Here is a 21,026-nt window from a genome sequence, read left to right on the forward strand (position 1 = left end):
AAAGTATATATGTTTTAAAAAATATCAGAAGCAATTTCAATTCTACGGCAATGCAACAAAAATTCAAAATCCAGGTGAATTTAGAAGAAAGAAAAAGAGAAAAAACCAAAATTTGAAACATTGAAATGACATTTTGAAACAGCTCTCCGCCCACTTAAAAGAATCAAAAAAACGATGAGCATGAGTTTAAAAAATTGACGCATCGTTACTTTTTACAAATAACTCATTTTATGCAAAAACTATGAAGATTGATCGTGTGAGATATTGAAAAAAAAATAACTTAATTTCCCGAATCGTGTGGGTGACTTTAATTAAATTTCCAAATTGGAGGAAACAAAGTAAACTTTTTTGTTAAATATTTTCAAACACAAGAAATCTAAACATATATGGATTTAAAAAAAATTAATTTGTTTGGTAAGCGTGTATATGTATAACCTTTTTATATAATCGATTTGAATTCACTTTCGGAAGGATGTGGTTTTAAACACTGAATAAAAGAATAAAACTCAAAGTGCAATTATAAAAGTTCATAATGAGACGGCATCAAAAATATATAAACTTTAATTAAGTTCAGCACACAATGTTCAAAAAATTTTTTAAAAACTTGAAACTTTACGAAAAAAGTGGAAGAACAATAAGAAAGGAGAAACTCACAATCAATAAAGAAGCTAGTAGATTTTTACTATTTCATTCATTAACTTAGACAACACAATTCAGGAAACTTTTTGGAATTCAAAAGCTGACATTTTATATGTCCTAAAATTCCTATTGGTCCTAAAATTTTCAGGATAATTGATATGATGTACTACATAGTTGGTTATACTGATTAAAATTAAAATATCCAAATATGTTCTCTACAAAACTAAAACTAAAAGTTGATCTTCCAAATACAAAAAAGTATGTTCCAAACTATCCATAAATAAAATTGTTCGTCGGTCCTTTTAATGACGAATTTTTATTCATTCTTTTTCTTTCATTTTTCCTTATTTCTTATGCTCATCCACTGGTTTCAATTCATATTTTCTGCTTCGCTGCTTCATGTTTTAATTAAGAATTATGTGATGGAGGGCGAAAAAAGAAGAGACAAATGAAATACGAAGAGTTCGAGAAAACATGCAAAGTTTTACTTTAGAATGAACCCGATTTGCATTACTAAGAAGAAGAAGTAGACGATAATGAATTGAAATGAAAGCACAAGAATCAGGAAGACAGAACAGAGAATGGTGAAAAATGATTAATTGAACAACGCCACAGATTTCCATGGCTGCTTTCAAATAAATCTTTTTAAAATCCTAAAGGTTACTCAAAAATGCCGCTAAATGTTTGAGAGAAAACACATAAAAGTAATAAATCTGAACTCTCCGCCTTGTGTGATAAAAAATTCTTGAAAATTGGCAAAGAATTTCCAAAAATAACTTGGCGATTTGCACAAACTTTTTGTCCAACTTTCGCCAAAAAAATATATACTTGTTTCAAATATTGGCTTTGACTAAAGTTGGTCAAATTCTCGGTCTACGAGAGACTACGGCCAGTTTGAGCCAAGTCTAGCCAATATTTTACAAGTTTTACACTAAACAGGAAAAAAACAATTTTTGGGAAAACGGTTTGCAACAATTTGGGCTAAACCTTGGCAAAATCTTTGCTCAACTTTTGTCCAATTTTTTTTAACTTCTGAGCAAAAATTTTGTTGCAAACGTTGAGCAAGAAGTTGGTGCCAAATGCCGAGGAAGTTGAAAAGAAGCTCGTTAGAAATAAACCACGAGGTAATAATTTACTGGACAACTAATTATGTCTCAAACATTTTTGACAACTTTTCAGTTAAAAAATATACTTCCAAAGAAAAAGAAAAATGTGAATATTATCGTTTAGACGAACACGGAGCATATGTTTTCAATTCATTTTCTCTCATTCGCCTCTTATTCTGAAGTATTTGTTTTCATCTTACCATTTTAGATGTTTTTTTGAAGAGCTGAATGGAAGAAAGGACAAAATTAGACGTAATTTGGTGAAATGAAAACAGAAGCACAATTATAAAAATGCACAAATCTAATAGCACAACATTTTTGCACACTTTTCAAGCTACATAACGTCTTTCTGCAAATGCCTGAAAGTTGTATGTTCTTTAAATAAAATGGCTAGTTTTTCGATATTTAAAATTCAATCAGCTCTCTTGCGGGTCAGTCTAAAAATTTTTTTCATGATCAAAGTCAATAAAAAACAATACAATCGTCTATCTTGCAGAGAAATATAGTTTGCAAATAAATTTGCGATATGTAAATTGCCTATTTTCACACGCGGAAAATTCGAATCATAAAAGAAAAGTAGTGAACTCTGTAGTCACTCATGCTCGAAATATGCAACAAGGAACAATTAAAGGTAGACACATACATTTTCAAAAAATTTCAATAGTCAGAAGAGTCTATAAAATCCAGGAATAATTTTTTTAAAAGGACAAGATAAATAATTTGATTCTACTTTAATGTTGTCCAGAGAAAAATCAAAAAAGTACGAGAATATTCACCTGTTTTTTGGTTTTTTTTTTCTATATCTCTCTTTTCAAACAAACAAACATTGAATCAAATTGGAAGAAAAAAATGTAAAAAAATAAGTTGGTAGCTGGAGATTGAGTGTGTAACCAGTAGACATGTGAGCAGTTATGAATTAATGATTGCGGCTCGTTTTCGGATTGAACTCTTTTCGAAAATAAACAGCCGTTTTATTGCTTGTTAGTGCTTTATTCATTGGTTGATAATCAAAAAAGAGTAACACGAGAGCGTGAGAAAAATATACCTTAAAAAAGGAATCAATGACTTCAATCTTTTTCGTCTTATTTCTTCATTCCAGAACTCTTTTTGCTCTTTTTTACTCGATTTCTCAATTTCCCGCCCTCAAAATCACGCGAGCACAAGATGTCGGTGTCTGCAGCACCAGGGTTTAATTTTAGAAGAAGAATTTATGTTTGTTCTGTCTTTCTCAAATGCCATAAAGTATCCATAAATACATTTGATGTCACATTTGACATTTTGCAAACTTTGGGAAGTTTTAATTTTCATTTTTGAAACGGTTTAAAAATATCTGAAACATTCAAAAAAGAAAGAAAGACGCAATGTATCTACACGTAAGAATGTTTATCATCATCCTCTTCGTCAATTTTCTGCTCTTTTCGTGTTCGTCGTTCACGTGGTGGAGTTTTAAAAAGAGGCGGAGCAAGTGCATCTGAAAACTCAGATACTGAAATTGGCTCGGTATCTGGAATTGGAGATTCATCACGAGGATTTGCCTGGGGTGGAGCACGAGGGCTCGAGTAATATCCAGAAGTTGATCCTTCGCGGTTATCTTCTCTGAAAAAAAATCATTTCTTTATGATAACACTTTATAAGAAAAACTCTAAAAACTTGAATTGAACTTACGGTCTATCTGAAGGTGGTGAAATTGTTAAATAGTTGGGGTCATTGTAGTAGTAGTGGTCTTCTGTAAAGTTTAAAATTGATATGAATATTTAATAGCAACAAGTTATTAAGTTCTTGAGGTGCCCCAACGAGATGCCTCAAGATGTAATGTCGACTTTCTAAAAACTAAAGCACAATATGTAATCATAAGGGGATGTGATTGATAAGTACGATATTAGCCCCCATCACGTTTAGATCTAAAATTTAAATTCATTATTTTTTATCAAAAAATATTCTGGCTCAACTTATATTTAGATACAACTAGTTTGAGAATTATCGTGATTTTCCACATTCCAATGTATATGTTCCCATGCTTCCAATTTTGCATTATACTGACTCACTCTCTGCAGTTTCCGATGTTGTTTTGAGAAATTTCCAAGGTTTTACTTTCAATTTTTCAGAAAAAAACTGATTAACTGTCTTTTATGATCCGATAAAAAAAATCAGTAGAGTAGATATTCTTAACTCATACACCCACCACTTCATGTAATCATTGTCGTGTCACAACCAAATCTTGGCAATATCCCAGCCGTCCCCACTCATTTTACGGGATTCTTCCTTTTATACATCAATCTCTGCATTTTCCTTCTTTTCCTCAATCCTCTTCGCTGTTTTTTTCCATATTGCCAATTTTTAAATCTTCCTATCTATTCGTACGTACAATTCTAGTAAAAATATAGCTCTATTCACATTCTCACAAAGTGCTAGATATGTTGAATGTATTTTTGGTTGTTTTGTAGATGAATGAGAATGAATTTATTTGGAGATTCGTATGACAGAAAAGAGAGCAGCAATGCCAGTAGCTCCGTTGGCTTTCACCATTTTTTATGTTTGTTCTTGTTTCTTCGAGAAACGATGATTTTTCTCTCAATTTTTTGGCACGTTCTGACCCTTGAGCATTCCATTTTTTAAATGAGCTGAAAAGGTTTTCAGAAGGCATGGTACGGTGGAAGAAGCCCAAACGATTTCTATGTCGAAAAACTCAAGATTATGAAAGGATTGATGATATAGAAAATAATGATGAAGATTCAGATGATGATGTTATTTTGGAAATAAATCATGACGGGGAACATGAAGATAACTACAGAAATCCCATGATCAGGTACGTATGTAGTTATACTTTTTAAAATATATTTATTGCAGAATGGCATACATACCAATTGTAATAATAGCAGTAATCTATTCATCGTTCATATTTTTCTTCGCTCTATTCATTGAAGCTTCAGCCCACACAAAGTTGGTCCCTATAGTCTTTTTTAGTTTCAATATTGAATTCGATGTTAACAGTTTTCAGCTCAAAATGCAGCGAGGCACATGAAAAGGAAAAAATGTCATCAGGTCTTCTTACACCGCCTATGAAACATATATTAGAAGATCGTACCAAATATAAGAGTGAGTATTCATTTTTATAATATAAAACTGTTAACCAGAATTTTCAGATGAGATAAAACTATTGAAGACGTTTAATGTGCATCTCACTTATTCGACATGGATCAATTCAATTCTTGAAATTCTTGCTCTCATCTACTCATTTCTGTTGCTTTTAGTCGATAGACAGTACCTTTATCCGCTGTCACAAGTAATTCTTTACCTATTCACTCGAATCAATTTCGTTTATACGGATATTTATGGAAGATTCTTCAGTCCGTCAGACGTTGTGGGAGCAATCACAACCGAAGTTATATATGACTTGATTAGGTGGCAGAGCGAATCTAAACTATTTAAAGTGTTCCCTTTCACACCTTGTCCGCTACCATTGTTGTTATTTCCGATTTTCCTATCAATTCTTCAAGTGTTTGCAAATCAGAAGCACACACATGTTTATGAAAGTGAAAGGCTAATGCGAAAGCAAATTAGAGAAAAATATATTCGTGATGGTCCATTGAAATATTACAGGAATATAATTTTGTGATTTCTAGTAACTTTGTTAGTTTCATATAATTGCAATTTTACAATACAATACAATTGTTTTTCTTTTAACTTTTGTAATCAATACAACTTTAAAAACTACTGTATTTAATATTTAATTTAAATAATTAAATTGATTACGGTATGTTTATTTGTGCATAATTACGTGAGCGTGTTTGCGACTGACGCGTCGCGTGCTGCATCGCGGCTTCATTTTGCGAGATTTTTTTGTGTTTTCTCTTGATTTTTTGTTTTAATTGCATTAGTTCAAGCTGTTTTATTGATATTTTTTAGGATAATGACAAGATTTGCTGGCAGACGTCCATTCATTCTCTCGTACCAAGTACTTCGAAGCGGAATCGCGTCTTTTCAGAGTAAGCCATCGCAACTTATTTGTATTTGTAAAGTATCACACCATGGACATTCGGGTGGGCATTCTCATTTCGAAAAAATCCCTTTTGTTTGCATATAAGAATGCACAGTCAAAAATTGTTTTCATGTGGCTACTGCATCTAGTAGATAAGATAGAAATTTAAAATAATATCACATTTTATGTGTTTTGCCCGTTTTTTGATGGGATGATTGTTTCATTTAAAAGATCAACAATTATCTAGATATACCAGCCACTTATTTTAAACACTAATAAGTTTTCACACAAAAAGGTATTTCGTGGAACGAAAATTCTCAGTCTCGTGGTGTGCCTTTACATCTTGTTTTTCAAAAATCTTTTATTTCTATTTTTATGTTCATAATTTCTTTTCAGGCGCGACTTCCCACGATATTGCGAAAACTCTCAACAAGGTCACACACTGTTGCCTCAATGTCTTCGCATCTTCGGCGTTTTTCGTGCTACTAATGGTTCTGGTCGATAAACAAGGACTCGATAAAACTCCTAAATGTCTTGCCGCTCTCTACGCCTTCGCAATGTGGATGCAGCTGGCCACTGTCCGTTACCGTCACTTTATCCCGCTGATTCTCACAGTAGTCATCGAACTGGTCATCACTGGATTGGTTTCCTATCAAACGGGAGAATTCATCTTCTCGCACACCGCTGAAGTCAAGGATTACGTATTCACAGTGATGTTCACTATTATCGCTGTCTTCCGTTTCGTCTTCATTATTATTCTTTTCAAAGTTCTCATTTACAAAAATCCGCCACACTCCCTGACAACTACAGTTCTTCTCAAACCAACCAATATCCCTGTCACTTTTTCTTCTATCAAGGCACCACAAGAGCTTGACCCAACCAACCCATACTACCCCCAAACTGTCTATAATAGTAATCAATCTAAAAATAATCTTCTCCCACTCACGAGAGATTAATTGTTGAAATCCTGTTCACCCGCTTTTTGTTCTATGCTGTTTTTCTTCTGTTTACCATTTTACTTCTTCTAATAAATTTCAAAAAAAACTATGACTGACCAGGATGATGATCATCGTGATAGCTTGGCGGTTGAGAATTCCGCTGAACTTGGTCTAGGAAATTCTTTATTTCAGACGGCGTCAATGTCGAATTGCCTGAAGGATCATTCATCTGAGCCCATATGTTTTTTCGCCTCTTCGATTCCTCGCTGGATGCTCGAGACCGGAATTTATCACCCTGATCCTCATCATCAGCTGTGAACCTTAAAAATAAATTATTCTACAATTAAGGGTCTCAAAGTCACCAACCTTCTCTGATAACTTTGACTTTTCTTTTTATAAATAGGTTCTCTAGACTTTTCAATAGGTTTCTTGCAACAGCTGCACGTAGCAACTTTCTTCATTTGACGTGTCAAAGCATCCCTGGAACGAAACATGTTTTAATTAAAATTAAATTAAGTTCTTACATAGGAATACATTTCATATTTCTAGCTCTTTTTCCACATAATCCGTACTGAATGCAGAGGTATACAATTTCAATAATTGTAAGCAGTGATGCACCAAGAAATAGTCCAAGAGCTCCACCAATATCACAAGCAAGACTCCAGAATCCATAAGTTCTATCTTGACTCCAAACTTCAAGATTCATTCGATGCAAGAATATATTCACCATGGCAAAGTTGTCTCCAACAAATTTGTTTCCAAATTGAAAATTCTCCAAATAATCTGGCAGTTCTTCTTTGAATAATTTACCATAAGCTGCTTGAAGTTCTCTATAACTTTTCTTAAAACTGCTAAGCATTTTTCCAGCTTCTTTTCTCATTTTTCCAGATGCACATTCATGCATTTCAACTATCAATTTCTCGAATTTCTGCCGATTATCTTTGTTTCCATCTCCAAAAAACATAATGGCTCCAGTTTTTCCTGCACTTCCCCGTTGGAGATAGTACTCAACTTTTGGCCAATCTGCCTCAACTTCATCGATTTGTTTGACAAGTGTTGTGTCAAGATCCTTGATTAATGGCTGATAGTAAGACTGGAAATTTGCATTCAATTAACAATTGTCTGGTGAGTAATCTATTGAATTACCTCATAAAAATCATCTTCAAAAAAGTGCTTCATCTGTCTCGATTGCATTTTTTCAGCCCATGCTCTTCGTTGAAGCTTATTCAGTTCATATTGATTCATAAGCTCAATAATTCGATCCATTCTTGAGAAATCTCCAGTCATTGTTCGAATATATGAATCTGGCATAAATACGTGCCACAGCTTTTCCATCTGAAAGAGTTAAAGTTTCTTTTCACAGGGTTTTTGTAGGATTACAATTCTCAAGATGACTGCAATTTCTTCTGCCACGTCATCAACTTTATCTCCATATCTTGACTTCAAATCTCCAACAGACATATATCTCGTAGCATTTCTATTGAAAGCTGTCTCGTCGAGAAGCTGTAAATTCATGAAGATTTTATCCATAACTAAACTAGGAGTAAGTTTTATATGTTGACTTTTAAACTTAAATAGGTGAAAATCTTACAAAGAACATTTGGTTAGCCTTTTTCTCTTCACTGGTGATTGGTCGAGACTCTAGAATACTGATAATGTCTCTGTGTCTTTCACTGAAATTGGAAAAGCATGTCAAGTTGGAGAGGCGATCAGCAACTCCACTGAATGTATCATAATGCCATCCCCATTTATAACGTTCAATTCTGAAAATGTTTCTTGATTATGTCTGCTCTGACTTTTCTATAATTAAAAAATCTAAAACTCACGAATTGATTGCATTTCTGAGCCTTGCAATAAGTCTTCTTGATCTTAAAAATATATCTTCTTGATGTCTGGCTTGCATTTCATAGGCTCTATGAGCATCTCGCTTTATTCTCATAACCTGTTTATCATCCAAATAAGCACTATCTTCACATGAAAATGTTTCTCCACCAGACACAGTTGAAAATGATACATTCTCATCAAGTTCCTCCTGTTCCACATCATCTTCATCATCTTCTTCTTGTTCTTCAATCAGAGCTGGCATAAGGTTCTGTGGGAGACGATTCATATCCTAAATTTCAAATATTACTGTTTCACTGACAGTGATTGCATACCTGCCAAGCAGTGTAATCAATTGATTTACAAGGTGGAAGACATGTACTTGCAGTTCCTTCTTCACGGATTCTTTGCATCGCTTTTTGAGCACATCCAAAATATTGATCAACGTTACATGCTTTCATTTTCACATCTAGAATTGTATTTAATTGAACATTGTTGTCAGAGTTTGAGATTAATATTAGTTTTCCTAATACATATGTAACCCATGTAACCCAAGCTAAGCGAACATTTAAAAATATATTTATTGATACATGTATCCAGTTTAAAATTTAATAAAAACATTACATTTTTGTACGGCATTGGAAAAACTTACCAGTTGAATTGCTCGTATACGCTCTTCTCAATGTACAATGACACGAATTTTCGACTTCTGTCATATACCTTCGCAGAGTACATGTTCGAATATTTTCTGGATTATTAAAATCAGTACTTGCTTCGATTTGTTCGTCATTCTCCTCAATACAATGAACACCGGTAAGTTTTGATCTCTAAAAATACAAATACATTGGGATATAATCAATTTACAATTACGTGTTGCATTTTAAATGGAATATCCATTGAATATCCAGATGGTACATTGACTCCATTCATGCTACTGTCCGGAATGTCCGTTTGGTTGTAGATCAAGATTTTGAGACCGGGAAGAGTTTTGGTTCTAAAATGTTTTGTACATGCATCCACTCTTTCGTAACTTTCAACATTCAAGAGAAGGCGTAGACCATGACCTTCTCCTGATCCAGTAACTTCATAAGGATTATGTGGATCTGTGTTAATGGCCCAGCATAGACCAGTTGTAGTCCAAACTGCTTTGAAATCTGATAATTTGCAAGATGTTCCATTAGGCCAAGTACATCTAAAACAAAAGGTTATTCTCGGCAAATAGGAGAAATTCTCTACCAAAATTTGGCAACTGTCCGCCAATAGCCTGGCAACTTATCAAATATTTATTTAATAAGTTGCTTGCAGAATCTTTCTAATGTTTGGTAGAAAGTAGCCAAAGTTTGAGAGAAAATTGAATTTGGAAAACAAAACTAACCCTAAGATCATTCTCGATTTCCAATGTGCCGCACTTCTTAGAAATTTAACCGCATCCATGTCCCATGATTTTCTCAGTACCTAAATAATTTATTTAATTTCCCTGACAACTGATATTTTAACTTACAGTATCAAAAACTGATTCAACATCGTGACCCGTAGAAAGCAAAGACCCGCTTATTGATTTTGACCTTCTGTTCATTATTCGACCACCAGTCAAATAAGTTAATCTGAAAACTTTTTCTCTCAAATCTTAGTTAGGAAAGCTTTACCTGAACTGATTATTATTGCATATGGCAACAGTTGGAAATGAAATTTTACTTGGATATTCTGCTTCAATATTAGTCGCTACCGGTTCACTTATATACAACTTAATTTGAGAATAGCATTGAACAAGTACTAGTATTACGAAAGCGATAATTATCATGCACCAAAGTCCTCTGAAAATAAACCAATTTCAAATTGTTTTAAGCTTAAAACATGCCGTGTAACTGGACTTGCTGCATTTAAATGATGTACTGCATCCATGTTTGCATCTTTGAATGCATCCAAAAATTGCTTGTCACTTTCTACTTCGATTACTCCACTATCGGTTTCTACTGAAATAAACCAAATGCAATATTTTAGTGGAAACCCCTCATAACTCTCGAGTGTTCAAAATAAAATACTTACTTAATGTTATCCGTCTTCCCATAGATGATCCCAACGAAGCTCGGGAATTCAATCGTGATCTATTTTGGCCAACTCGTCTGAAAAGCTATTTAACCAACTCGTACCTACTGAAAAAAACTCACTTATACCTACTGTAGGCCGGCTCATTTTCATTCCTCTGATTAGCTTCCGGAATGAAGTTCTCGGCCAACCGCTCAGCCATGCGGACCATCTTGATCGAGGTCGCCGCTCGAGGAGCCCGTCGCTCGTTGTTTCGTTTTCACTGCAAAAAAGTACCAATCGGTAGGACGAAGAAAAAAAATCATATCAGATGGGTCCTCCCGACTGTTAAGAGATAAGAGACGCAGATAAGTGTGAGTCATGACATAAATCAGGAAAGATGCGACTGAGGAGAAGAGGTTGATGAGAGGCGGAGGAGCCAATTTCTGCTGCAATGTGTGGCCGAAAGAAGTGATATTGAGATGTAAAGAAAAGAATGCAACTAGCACTTTTTATCACTTTGTTTTGAGATCTTGGCACCTATCATCTTAATGATGTCTTGTCATATCGAAAAATGATAAATTAGATTTACAATTCTTTGGTTCTTTCGTATAACCTTCCCGAAATTTATTCGCTAAACTTCCAAGAATGCAAAAGGGATTCAAAGGTAAAAGGAGGTGCTGTCAACAGCATAGTACAGAAATTATAAATTCTCCCTTTACTTGGAAAATGTACTTTCATCTATAATAGAGTTTCAAAAAAACCAAATGTCAGTTTAAGTAGGAACTCCAGGTACATCGGCGAACCGCTTTTCCTGCACACAATGCTGCCTAAAAACGCGAGAAGGGGTGAATAAAGGAGTGGAAGAGAAGCGCCATGACCCCCTAGAATGTCTATATTTTTACGTACAAGGGCCTATATCCCTTTCTGATTATTTATTTGATGGACTGAAATTTTATTGCAACATTCTCACGTCTGGATCACCGCGACCAAAGATAATACAAAAAGAGCAAGTTTCAAACCAGGTGACCTCTCTATTTCCTACTTTTTTTTCGATGGGTCGCTCCTGTCACCAACCAATTTGTGACAAAGATTCGAAAAAAACGGATGTGGGAATGCGTCGTCGTGGTGGTGGCGGTGAAGTGCACACGAAATACACTCACAGATTACACACACTCACAGAAGGACGGGGGAGGAAAATTAGACAGATTGATACGAGAAGGACAGGCGTCTTCTTGAATCCAGTGTGGACATGACCGAGTCCAAAAAGATATTAGAAATTGACAAATGATTAGTGGTGTGATTGAGAATCAATCGACATTTGCATGTAACAGGTGTGAATTGTCTCGTACTATACAATAACATAATATTTTTGATTTGAAGAACTACTCACAATGTCAATTATTTGCAAATCTGATTTTACTGACTACTAGGAATAAGTACGAAATGTTTTTATCTGAAAATTAAGTACTACATCCTGTTCATTCTGAACTCAGCTAAAAAGTTTTATATACTAGACAGGGTAGTGGCAAACTGAACTTTCAGATTTGAAACATTCAGACTTACTGGGTGAATGAGCAGCAGCCTGAAGCTCGAGTAGTTAAATTTACAAATTAAGCTCCGATATCAAAAATTTAAACAATTAATCATAGATGTTGAAGGATATTTAAATCAATTCTCACGACTTTCAATTGACACTTTCTAGGTAACTAGCCGCTGTAACCTGGTAATGGTTTTCTGAAAATCACGACGATGTCATGTTTAACGACAATTTCAAAATCTCGACAAGTAATTACTGATAAAATTTCACAATGCTCTGGACTTTATCACATAAATAGGTCAAGAATCGAGAATAACATGTGTTGGAATTGAAACGACGAGAAATGTGTGAACCGCATTAGCTGGGAGAGCTATGAGCTGTTCAACGATCAAATCATCTTTCATTTATCTTTTCCTATTCTTTTATTTTTTGTTTTATTCTGCAAAACTGCAATTGCTACCATTAATTTCGGAAAATATCCCCTAGAAATCTTAGAAAATTGATACCTGGATATTTTTCTATACATTTAAAAATGTTAACGGTTTCAGAAGAATTTTTTTATTAATGAAAAATACAACGAAAGTAGAATCATGAAAATTTTATTAGAACTCAAGGCTATTACAGAAGAATAAAATCATTTAATTGGAAGCATGCATAAAGAAATACAGAAGATTGCGAAAAAGTAAATCCATGTAATTTTGTTCAGTCCGGGATAATATTTAATGATTTGATGACAGGCTACTGAACAACTCTTCAAGGCTCTTGTGATCTCTATTTTCGATTCCATTAAGAGTGGTGAAAATCGCATTTTTCAGAAGCTTTTCTTGACCTGGATGCTTGTTTAGTGCTTGCTGAATTTTAGCCTTGAGATGCTGTTCAAAATCCAGGTAATGTTCTGGCACATCTGGCATGATGGATTCTTTTGTGGCTGATTGGAGAATTTCAACGTTTTGATCACAAACTTCATTCGGCGGTAAACTTGGATTTGATATGATCCTAAATCAATTTGTATATTAATAAAACAGTATATCTAGTTATTTGCCCTTCTTCAGTGTCCAATTCTACCACCAAGTCGTCGCAATCGTCCGGAAATTGCCAATGTCGACATTTGAATTCAAAGAAAAATCGGAAATTTTCAAATAGATCCCAATTTGAACATTTAATTTCTGTTTCAGCCTTGCTTAGTCCCTCTTTCCAGCATTTTCTTATTTTAGCATTCACATGTTTCCTCGCATTTCGGAACGTTTCCATCAACTGACATGCTGAAATTAGTTACTCTTATAATTGTATTTTAGATCATACAACTTACTTCCAATTCTCATTCCAGTTCTTTGCAATATATTAAAGCCAAGCAGTTCCCAATGAGGTTTTTTTGAACATCGTTGAGTCCACAATTCTGGCATTTCTTTGAGCGTATCCAGAATCAGTTTCTTAATTTCCAATGACCGAGGAGGTCCCGTGTGAACATCTGATTTATCAAAGTTTAAATAATCATTCAGTGTCCAGATGTTGTTAGTTATCGGTCTTGGAATTGACGAGCTTGGCTGGATCATATCACGTCTTTCATTGGCTACAACATGGGATCGGCGACGAGTGAAGTTGAAGGGTGAATCCATATGATTAAAAATATGAAAATGACGCCATTTCTTCACAAATGAACGCTAACAACACATGACAGTTTGTTTTTTTACGTGAATCTTTTTTTTTTCAGAAAATCGTTTTTGCGCATGTGACGCCACACAATGTTAAGTCTTCCAGTGTGGCATCTGAATCACGGGTAGCTTCACATATATTTATCTAAAGCAATAGTATTCGAAAAAATTCAGACCTAAACTAAAAATTAGGTTTCCATGTCTTTTAAGAGAAAGACAAAATGAACACTCATATGTACTTGGGAAGTTGAGCATTTTAAAACAATGGAACGCTATTTAAGCTATTCAAGAAAGTTCTTGTTGTCCTACCAATTTCATTATTTTTTAAATGTACAAAGAAAATCAAACTTTGTTATCACAATTTTTGTTTTGAAATGTTCTTTGTAGTTTATAGTGTTGAATTGTTGACTTTCCTCTTATTTGCTCTACTTCTCCAACTCTCGCGGCACCATTGAAAATCATATGAAACACTAAAATTATTCTGGTATTTCCCAGACAAGTTGTGAATTTTCGAACATCCGTCGAAATAATTCCTACCCTTAACATAGCTCGTTCAAATTGTGAGTGATAAGCGTTTCTCGAATTAAATATGGTGATGATCAAGTCACAAACAGTTGTTTATAGGTGATAGGTCTTGAACAAGTATAAAAGAAATTGGAAACAAGGGAAAAAAGGGAAAAAGCAGCAAAGTACGAAGCAGAGTTCCAAGGATGTCTACAATAACTAGGAAGTTGTCAAGTCGAATAGTTCCTGTCTTTCGAAAAATATCTACAATGTCCTTATTCCAGGTTGGTTTGGTTCATACATTTTCAGAAATTACTGATGATCATTTATAATTTTTTGATTTGTAAGAATAATTGTGGGGGTGGTGTAACCAGAGAAAAATTAAATAATCTGTTCCAGGTGTTTAAGGGGCGGATAAACACTTTGAAAGCTCGTTGGAAACGTTTTTATTTTTGCAAAAAAATTTGAAAATTTGTGCATCTATGTATGTCGATCAAGAAAAGTTTCAGGCATTTTCTTAAAATTGAGATTTTTCAAAAAGTTTAAAAAATGTTTGCCAACTACTGAACATTAAAAAAATTATATGATAACACATTTGAGACATAGGATTTCAAATGTCACAGGTCTTTTATCTAATTCTATAGGTAAATCATTTCCTTTTTTGTTGGGAATAACAAAAAACACCGGCTATCCCAATTTTGAAATCTTATCTGAAAGTCTGGTTTTATGCCCTTGCAGTTTATTAAATGTAAAATTGAGAGATTATTTAATTCCAAACTTCTTGAAAAATATTAAATGTTTTTAGAACCTATAGGTGTACAATATTTGAAAGTTGAAATTACCAACATCAGATCTATGAATACATTGAAATTTAATATTTTTCTGCACTAGAGCTACAAAACTTAGAAACTCGAACCATTAATAACGTTGAATCAACAACTGTTAGCCAATCCATTAATTTTGTACTTTGCTCTCAATGGGACCACTGTCTGTTTCGACTATTAATTATTTACCTGCGTCTCCACCACTCTGTTTCATGTCTATTTCGTGACTTGTGGTGGAGTCCGTAGTCTTCGTCACAAGCGATAGTTTGATTGCATTATCAATGAATATATTCTTTCAATAAACAGTTTGCTGTGTGTGTTTTTTCGATTTTTCTGACGAGTCAGGCATTTGCACCAGAAACTATAATTGTGTAGCTGAAATATTGTTTTCCTCATATTATCTGATTGCCAAATCATCAAAGAGCAACAATGTCCGTCGTGAGTCGATACGGAGCTAGGGTAACATTCAAAATTGAAATAAAATGAGGGAAAGTCTAGAGAAGTCAAGAAATTTTTCAGGTGATGGAACCCTCATTGGATCCAAAAGTTTTCAATGTCAACGAAGTAGCTGTTGGACTCAATTTAGTTCTTTTGTATGGATTTGGTGAGCATGAAGTTCTTTATTTATTTTTAAAGTAAATCTTTTACTTTTAATTCAGTGAATTTTATTGATTAAAAAAAATATTTTGACGTACCTTCTTAAAGGCGCACGGGTTTGTTCAGATGGGTCTCAAAAAAGTTTATGGTAGTCGTTATTTTTAATTTCTACTTTGAAAACTGATTTAAACCAGTTTTTAACAGAATAATATGAATAATGAATAGGATTGCTAAAAACGAGACAATTTATATTAAAATGCAGACGCAAAAATTCAAAGGCTACCATAAAAATTATTGCGCGTCGAGACCCATCTAAATAAATATGTGCGCCATCAAGAAGTCATGTCAAATCCAGTGAAATTATAATATTTGGATACTATATAAAATATATAAATTTCCTTTATCAATCCCCCACGGGGCTACTGTAACCTCAAAGGTACGTGGGAGAAATGTACACGTATTGGCGATATAATACTTTTCAACTTTCTCATAAATCATTTCTATAAATTCCAAAAATGCGAGATCATGTCGAATTCTGTTACTATGTGATCATCTATTCATTGGAAAAATTTCAACAAAGATCGAAGCAATTTGGTATTTCACTATTCATATTTTTCCTTGCCACAGCTGCTGTAACCGTGATCGTTCCCACTCTGCTTGGTGTCTCACAACGTGGATTTTTCTGTGATGATGATTCGATTCGATATGAATATCGGAAAGATACAATAACTGCAGTACAGTTGATGCTGTATAATTTAGTGCTCAATGCAGCAACAGTAAGTTTTTTAAATGTTAATTTAATTTTGAGACCATTTGATTTCAGGTATTGTTCGTCGAATATTATCGAATGCAAAAGGTAGAATCAAATATCAATAATCCGAGATATCGCTGGAGAAACAATCATCTTCACGTTCTCTTCGTCCGACTTTTGACATATTTTGGTAAATCCGTTCATTCAATTTTATTTCTACTATTTAATTTTCAGGATACTCTCAAATCGGATTCGTTATGAATATCGCCTTGAATATTGTAACAAAACACGTCGTTGGCAGACTTCGTCCGCATTTTCTCGATGTCTGTAAGCTAGCAAATGATACTTGCGTCACTGGAGATTCTCACAGGTAGATCATTCGAAGAATACATAAAATTTTCACAAATAATATTTTCAGATACATCACCGATTATACGTGTACAGGACCACCAGAGTTGGTACTAGAAGCACGAAAGAGTTTCTATTCAGGCCATTCCGCTGTTTCACTTTACTGCGCGACGTGGTCAGCGGTAAATAAAAACGGATGGAAACATAATTTTTCAAAATATTTTTTCAGCTTTACATTCAAGCTCGTCTAGGCCCTGTCCTGAATAATCGAATTGTAGTGCCAATATCGCAGACACTGATGTTTATGATTGGACTTGGAATTAGCTTCTCCAGAATCACTGATAATAAGCATCATTGGAGCGATGTTCTTGTCGGAATTTTCATTGGAATATTCTTGGCTGTTTACACTGTAATATTATTATGAGTGTTTGGGAACTTTCGCATTTTTTCTGCTTTCAGTGTACCTTCTGGACAGATTTGTTCTCAAACAATTCAACTGAATCTGAAACACAACCTCTTCTGCTTCCTCGACCACCCCGTACTCCCAGAAACTCTGAAGGTTGGTCCATCGTAAATTTTAACTCAATTACATATTTTTTTCCAGATGAGGAGCGACATCGATTGGATGCAGTTTTACCTTCTACGGATAGTTCTATTGTTTTTGAAGCTACTGGACCGCAGGACTCGGATACAATTTTGTTGCCGGTTCCGCAAAGTGCATAATGCAATTTTCTTGTTTTTATTCGAATTTTTTGTTTTAAATATAAATAATTTTTGCCCTTATGTTGTTGCTCTTAATGCTTGAATTGAAGAAATTTATAGAGATCAGAACGTAACAACAAAATAAAGTACAGTTGTTCTCACGGGCTGCGAAACTTGGGAAATTTGTGTTGACTCGGAAAGCCGTAATAAATTATTTCAAAAGATTTAAACAAAAGTCAGCAACTTTAACGGGAACAAAATGTGAATTAAACTTGAGGAACGTGATACAAAAGTATAGGACGTTCGATACTCAAATTTGCTATGACCCGATGATAGCTTAACGACGTGGACCGCCTCCGCGTGGTCCTCCGCGTCCGCGACCACGACCTCCTCTTCCTCCGCGCATTCCACCACGACCACGTCCACGTGAAGCTGAAATAAAAATATTAATAATCTGTCGAAAAGACGCTTAAAGCTACCTCCGGCGCGAGCGGCACGGGCCTTCTTTCTTGGTTCATCGTCGATTAAAAGGGTGTCAAGAGCGAGTGGATCCGGCAAAATGATGTATCTGATGTTGTTACCTGAAAATCTTAAATTATATTTATTCAAATATGATTTTTAATAACCTCTGATTGAAAGCGTGTCGAGTTTGACTGGCTCCTTGTTCTTAACTGTCATTGAGACGGCACGAAGATGTGTGTTCATCGCAACATCGACTCCCATGATAGTGCCTAAATAAAATCGATTTAGTTGTTTAGTTACGTTTTTGCAGTAATTAAAATTATACAATATTATTCGGATTTATGACTTTGAAAATGTATCCTAATATAAAAACACTATAACAAATGTCGAGCAATTCGTGAAAGATTGATTTTGGTTGGTTAATAACTCAACTTCTCGATTAAAACACTTTCAAGCAGACAATTAATCTTAAAAAATACTCACCGGACACCTGAGTACCGTTCTTCAATTCAATATTGACGGTCTCGTGAGACAACTTCATCAGGAATCTGACCAACTTCATTTTTCTACCTGAAATACATACAATTATAGAAGAATAAAAGGAAACGATGGAATTCAATAGAAAATACGACGATAAAAATAACTTTTAACTGATAAGAAAGAGGTTATGACAAATAAAAACATCTGCATCAAGGAAAAATGTTTCAAAACAGATTTCCAGTGACTGGAATCCAGTCATTTTGAGCACATTCGAAAATGCAAAAGACTTGGCGGCATGCCAAGTGGTCTCGCAACGACTAGGAGTACGGTCGCACTCGTTTTCATGTGTGCGCTTTTGATAGAATTTCTTTTTCTTGACTTAGGACTTTCTCTTCTTAAAATTGAGATTGATTTCTCGAATTCATGTGTTTTTTTTACTGGGCTTAATGAACGGCGTTTAATAAATTAATTTTTGAATATAAAGTGATTTTCCAGAAATGCCGCGCCTCTATCTAGGAAAAATTCCATACAATGCACGCGAACGCGACGTTGAGCGATTCTTAAAAGGATATGGCAAAATTAATAACATCTCAATGAAGTATGGATTTGCCTTTGTCGATTTTGAAGATTCTCGTGATGCTGAAGACGCATGCCATGATTTGGATGGAAAAACCATGGAAGGAAGGTAATAAAATAATAAACCAAAATTAAAAATGTTCTAACTTTTTATTTTCAGCTCTATGCGCCTTGTCGTGGAAATGGCTCGCGGAAAACCACGCGGCAATGACCGTCATGGATCGAGATCACCACGACGACGTTCCCGCTCTCCTAGACGTCGTTCACGTACTCCACCAAGAAGACGTTCCCGCTCTCGTGATCGCAAACGTTCTCGCAGATCCCGTTCCAGAAGCTCCTCCAGATCCAGATCACCAGTTCGTGAAAGTCGTCGCAGAAGCGAATCCCGTTCGCCGAGCCCGAAAAGAGACTTGTAAGTTAACTTTAATGTGTGGATTGTTTTGGAAGGGTGCCACATCACGAACCGTTTTAGCCACAGTTCAATGAGAAATCAATATCACCTACAAGCCCACATCGCAATGGCATACACATAGCTGAGACAGTTCGAGCACAGTATGGGTCAACTATCAATACATTTCAATTCACTTCTCGTTCAGTCCCCACAGTTACCAAAAGCCGCTGTTTCGATTAAAAGAGTGAGATCCCTAACTTTGAATCAGACAACTTCGCGCAAACATATCGGTTTCGTATTCGAGTCCTTTAGATTCCGACTCTATTAAATGCAAGAATTATATTTTAGGAAGCGTGAAGCGTCGAGATCTCGTTCACCACTGCCAGCAAAAGATCGAAGCAGAACCCGAAGTGGATCTCCCCCAAAGGTAATTCATTTATGTGCTTGTATAGTAAAAATCATATGGTTTCAGAACGGCGGAGATAGAAAGCGCAGCGTGAGCCGTGGAAGAAGTCACAGCCGAGATGGCAGCAATCGCAGTGTGTCTCGCTCTCCGTCTCCAGGATCTCCAAAGGATTAAAATTGTGTTTTTATACCGTTTACTGTTGTTCATTTACCACTTCTATTTTATAATATTTGTTCATCCTCAGAGCTGTTCTGATTTTAATAATTCCCGAATAAAACCGAGCGGAGACTTCCTTCATTTTTTAAAAATATTTAAAGGCACATGGTATTATTCACACAGGTCTCACCACGATTACTTCAACTACTGTACAATATTGGGGAATTTGAAGGTCGAACGCAATTTTGGGCTAATTTACTGCTTTGTTATTTTTACTGTTCTGGAAATTGCCGTTGTACTTTTTATAGTCATTATTATTAGAAAAAACCTTTTACGAGATTTTCGAGCTAATTTTTATACTCATATATTGAAATAGAACGCAAATTTTCGAGTTTTCTAAACAAAAAGCTTATCGTTTTCTATTCTCTAAATTGAAAAGAGTTGCAAACTAGGACAAAAACCGAAAAAAAGGCGAATTTTGAAAGCCTGCGAGTGATGTTTCCTTGAAAAATCTCGTCGAACATTTGTCGGTGTGTGTGTATTTGCCCCTTTTCGTTAGTTTTGTACAGTTAATGTTTACTAAATCTCGCGTTTTGATAATTACTGTTTAGATTAATTCACACCGCACGAAGCATGAATTTGGCACAGTGCCAAGAAAGCAGTCGACGAGAGGCTCTTGCGCAGCCGACGTTTGGGGCGGGGCCGTTTCGTTGTCGTCCTCTCGTTCTCTTGCCGGCGACGAGGCAATTCGAAACTCGCGGCCATCGCATTGAGGCTCTCCTCCCCTCCTCATTCTTCGTTTCGTCCGCTGTTGAGGAGTGTGAGTAGGACACCGCTTCCTTCGACCAGCCGGCCGCCTCTAGCTGTCCAGTGAGCGTTGCGTGAGTGTCAGGCACAGACTAGGCCGACGGTGGACGGGCGCGCAGCGCCGGGCCCTGTGAGGCGCGAGAGCCAAATAATAAGATGTCTCTTTCCGCGATAGAGTTGTTCGCGCTCTTCCTAGGAAAAAGTTTTCTAGAACATCGTTTGTGTTTTTGAAACGACAACACATCTAAATTAAAAAAAAATTTTTTCCTCAGTAGCAGATTTTTAATACAATAACTCGATATTTTTTTCTCAAAACTCAATG

The 21,026-nt window shown here is 35.3% G+C and overlaps 8 protein-coding genes and 3 non-coding genes across 18 annotated transcripts; 6 read left to right on the forward strand and 5 right to left on the reverse strand.

Moving 5' to 3' along the window:
* Positions 1–3,034: 3,034 nt before the first annotated feature.
* Positions 3,035–10,822, reverse strand: del-10 (Degenerin-like protein del-10). The gene is made up of 18 exons (NM_062901.6): positions 10,652–10,822; positions 10,530–10,606; positions 10,342–10,456; positions 10,130–10,297; positions 9,985–10,087; positions 9,859–9,938; positions 9,354–9,675; positions 9,136–9,310; positions 8,819–8,952; positions 8,489–8,775; positions 8,254–8,425; positions 8,043–8,165; positions 7,809–7,997; positions 7,187–7,755; positions 7,029–7,142; positions 6,780–6,982; positions 3,411–3,471; positions 3,035–3,341 (listed from the first exon to the last, which is right to left on the reverse strand). The coding sequence occupies exons 1-18, from the start codon at positions 10,738–10,740 to the stop codon at positions 3,113–3,115; spliced, it is 3,210 nt and encodes a 1,069-aa protein (NP_495302.3). The 5' UTR covers positions 10,741–10,822; the 3' UTR covers positions 3,035–3,112.
* T28D9.16 (uncharacterized protein) lies at positions 4,384–5,421 on the forward strand. The gene is made up of 4 exons (NM_001047350.4): positions 4,384–4,551; positions 4,593–4,685; positions 4,744–4,841; positions 4,889–5,421. The coding sequence occupies exons 1-4, from the start codon at positions 4,388–4,390 to the stop codon at positions 5,359–5,361; spliced, it is 828 nt and encodes a 275-aa protein (NP_001040815.2). The 5' UTR covers positions 4,384–4,387; the 3' UTR covers positions 5,362–5,421.
* T28D9.4 (uncharacterized protein) lies at positions 5,652–6,770 on the forward strand (the record flags this gene model as incomplete). 2 transcript variants are annotated; one of them, NM_001047351.3, is made up of 2 exons in its annotated part: positions 5,652–5,731; positions 6,121–6,770. In NM_001047351.3, the coding sequence occupies 2 exons, from the start codon at positions 5,656–5,658 to the stop codon at positions 6,678–6,680; spliced, it is 636 nt and encodes a 211-aa protein (NP_001040816.1). The 2 variants fall into 2 exon arrangements, with proteins under 2 accessions (NP_001040816.1, NP_001317761.1); NM_001330950.3 differs by lacking the exon at positions 5,652–5,731 and having other exon boundaries at positions 6,213–6,680.
* A 409-nt stretch (positions 10,823–11,231) lies between the features above and the next one.
* Positions 11,232–11,338, forward strand: T28D9.15. The gene has a single exon (NR_051225.1). It is a non-coding gene; the product is annotated as an Unclassified non-coding RNA T28D9.15 (non-coding RNA).
* A 182-nt stretch (positions 11,339–11,520) lies between these two features.
* Positions 11,521–11,643, reverse strand: T28D9.14. The gene has a single exon (NR_051226.1). It is a non-coding gene; the product is annotated as an Unclassified non-coding RNA T28D9.14 (non-coding RNA).
* A 991-nt stretch (positions 11,644–12,634) lies between these two features.
* Positions 12,635–13,673, reverse strand: lido-16 (putative lin-8 family protein lido-16). The gene is made up of 3 exons (NM_062903.5): positions 13,358–13,673; positions 13,091–13,310; positions 12,635–13,044 (listed from the first exon to the last, which is right to left on the reverse strand). Exons 1-3 carry the CDS (start codon positions 13,662–13,664, stop codon positions 12,768–12,770), a joined length of 804 nt encoding a protein of 267 aa, NP_495304.2. The 5' UTR covers positions 13,665–13,673; the 3' UTR covers positions 12,635–12,767.
* Positions 13,674–14,172: 499 nt separating this feature from the next.
* On the forward strand, positions 14,173–17,507 carry plpp-1.2. Of its 5 annotated transcripts, NM_001129174.4 has the most exons (10): positions 14,173–14,260; positions 14,325–14,488; positions 15,548–15,632; positions 16,253–16,401; positions 16,449–16,566; positions 16,611–16,746; positions 16,795–16,906; positions 16,954–17,133; positions 17,184–17,283; positions 17,329–17,507. In NM_001129174.4, the coding sequence occupies exons 2-10, from the start codon at positions 14,411–14,413 to the stop codon at positions 17,445–17,447; spliced, it is 1,077 nt and encodes a 358-aa protein (NP_001122646.1). In that variant the 5' UTR covers positions 14,173–14,260; positions 14,325–14,410; the 3' UTR covers positions 17,448–17,507. The 5 variants fall into 5 exon arrangements, 3 of the variants coding, with proteins under 3 accessions (NP_001122646.1, NP_001022378.1, NP_001022377.1); NR_132584.1 differs by lacking the exon at positions 14,173–14,260 and having other exon boundaries at positions 14,411–14,488; positions 16,795–16,899; positions 17,329–17,447; NM_001027207.5 differs by lacking the exons at positions 14,173–14,260; positions 14,325–14,488 and adding an exon at positions 15,335–15,487.
* A 19-nt stretch (positions 17,508–17,526) lies between these two features.
* snr-3 lies at positions 17,527–18,458 on the reverse strand (the record flags this gene model as incomplete). Of its 2 annotated transcripts, NM_062905.8 has the most annotated exons (4): positions 17,528–17,858; positions 17,906–18,007; positions 18,053–18,157; positions 18,372–18,458. In NM_062905.8, the coding sequence occupies 4 exons, from the start codon at positions 18,448–18,450 to the stop codon at positions 17,764–17,766; spliced, it is 381 nt and encodes a 126-aa protein (NP_495306.1). In that variant the 3' UTR covers positions 17,528–17,763. The 2 variants fall into 2 exon arrangements, with proteins under 2 accessions (NP_001317766.1, NP_495306.1); NM_001330951.3 differs by lacking the exon at positions 18,372–18,458 and having other exon boundaries at positions 17,527–17,858; positions 18,053–18,149.
* A 403-nt stretch (positions 18,459–18,861) lies between these two features.
* rsp-5 (putative splicing factor, arginine/serine-rich 5) lies at positions 18,862–20,037 on the forward strand. Of its 2 annotated transcripts, none has more exons than NM_001444152.1 (4): positions 18,862–19,053; positions 19,105–19,356; positions 19,417–19,762; positions 19,808–20,037. In NM_001444152.1, the coding sequence occupies exons 1-3, from the start codon at positions 18,866–18,868 to the stop codon at positions 19,475–19,477; spliced, it is 501 nt and encodes a 166-aa protein (NP_001431065.1). In that variant the 5' UTR covers positions 18,862–18,865; the 3' UTR covers positions 19,478–19,762; positions 19,808–20,037. The 2 variants fall into 2 exon arrangements, with proteins under 2 accessions (NP_001431065.1, NP_495307.3); NM_062906.8 differs by having other exon boundaries at positions 19,684–19,762.
* A 467-nt stretch (positions 20,038–20,504) lies between these two features.
* On the reverse strand, positions 20,505–20,690 carry T28D9.11 (uncharacterized protein; the record flags this gene model as incomplete). Its single annotated transcript, NM_062910.5, has 1 exon — positions 20,505–20,690. The coding sequence occupies one exon, from the start codon at positions 20,688–20,690 to the stop codon at positions 20,505–20,507; it is 186 nt and encodes a 61-aa protein (NP_495311.2).
* Positions 20,633–20,861, forward strand: T28D9.13. Its single transcript, NR_051227.1, has one exon. It is a non-coding gene; the product is annotated as an Unclassified non-coding RNA T28D9.13 (non-coding RNA).
* The last annotated feature ends 165 nt before the right edge of the window (positions 20,862–21,026 follow it).

This window comes from Caenorhabditis elegans, chromosome II, assembly GCF_000002985.6.
Source record: "Caenorhabditis elegans chromosome II".
Classification (NCBI taxonomy): Eukaryota; Metazoa; Nematoda; class Chromadorea; order Rhabditida; family Rhabditidae; genus Caenorhabditis; species Caenorhabditis elegans.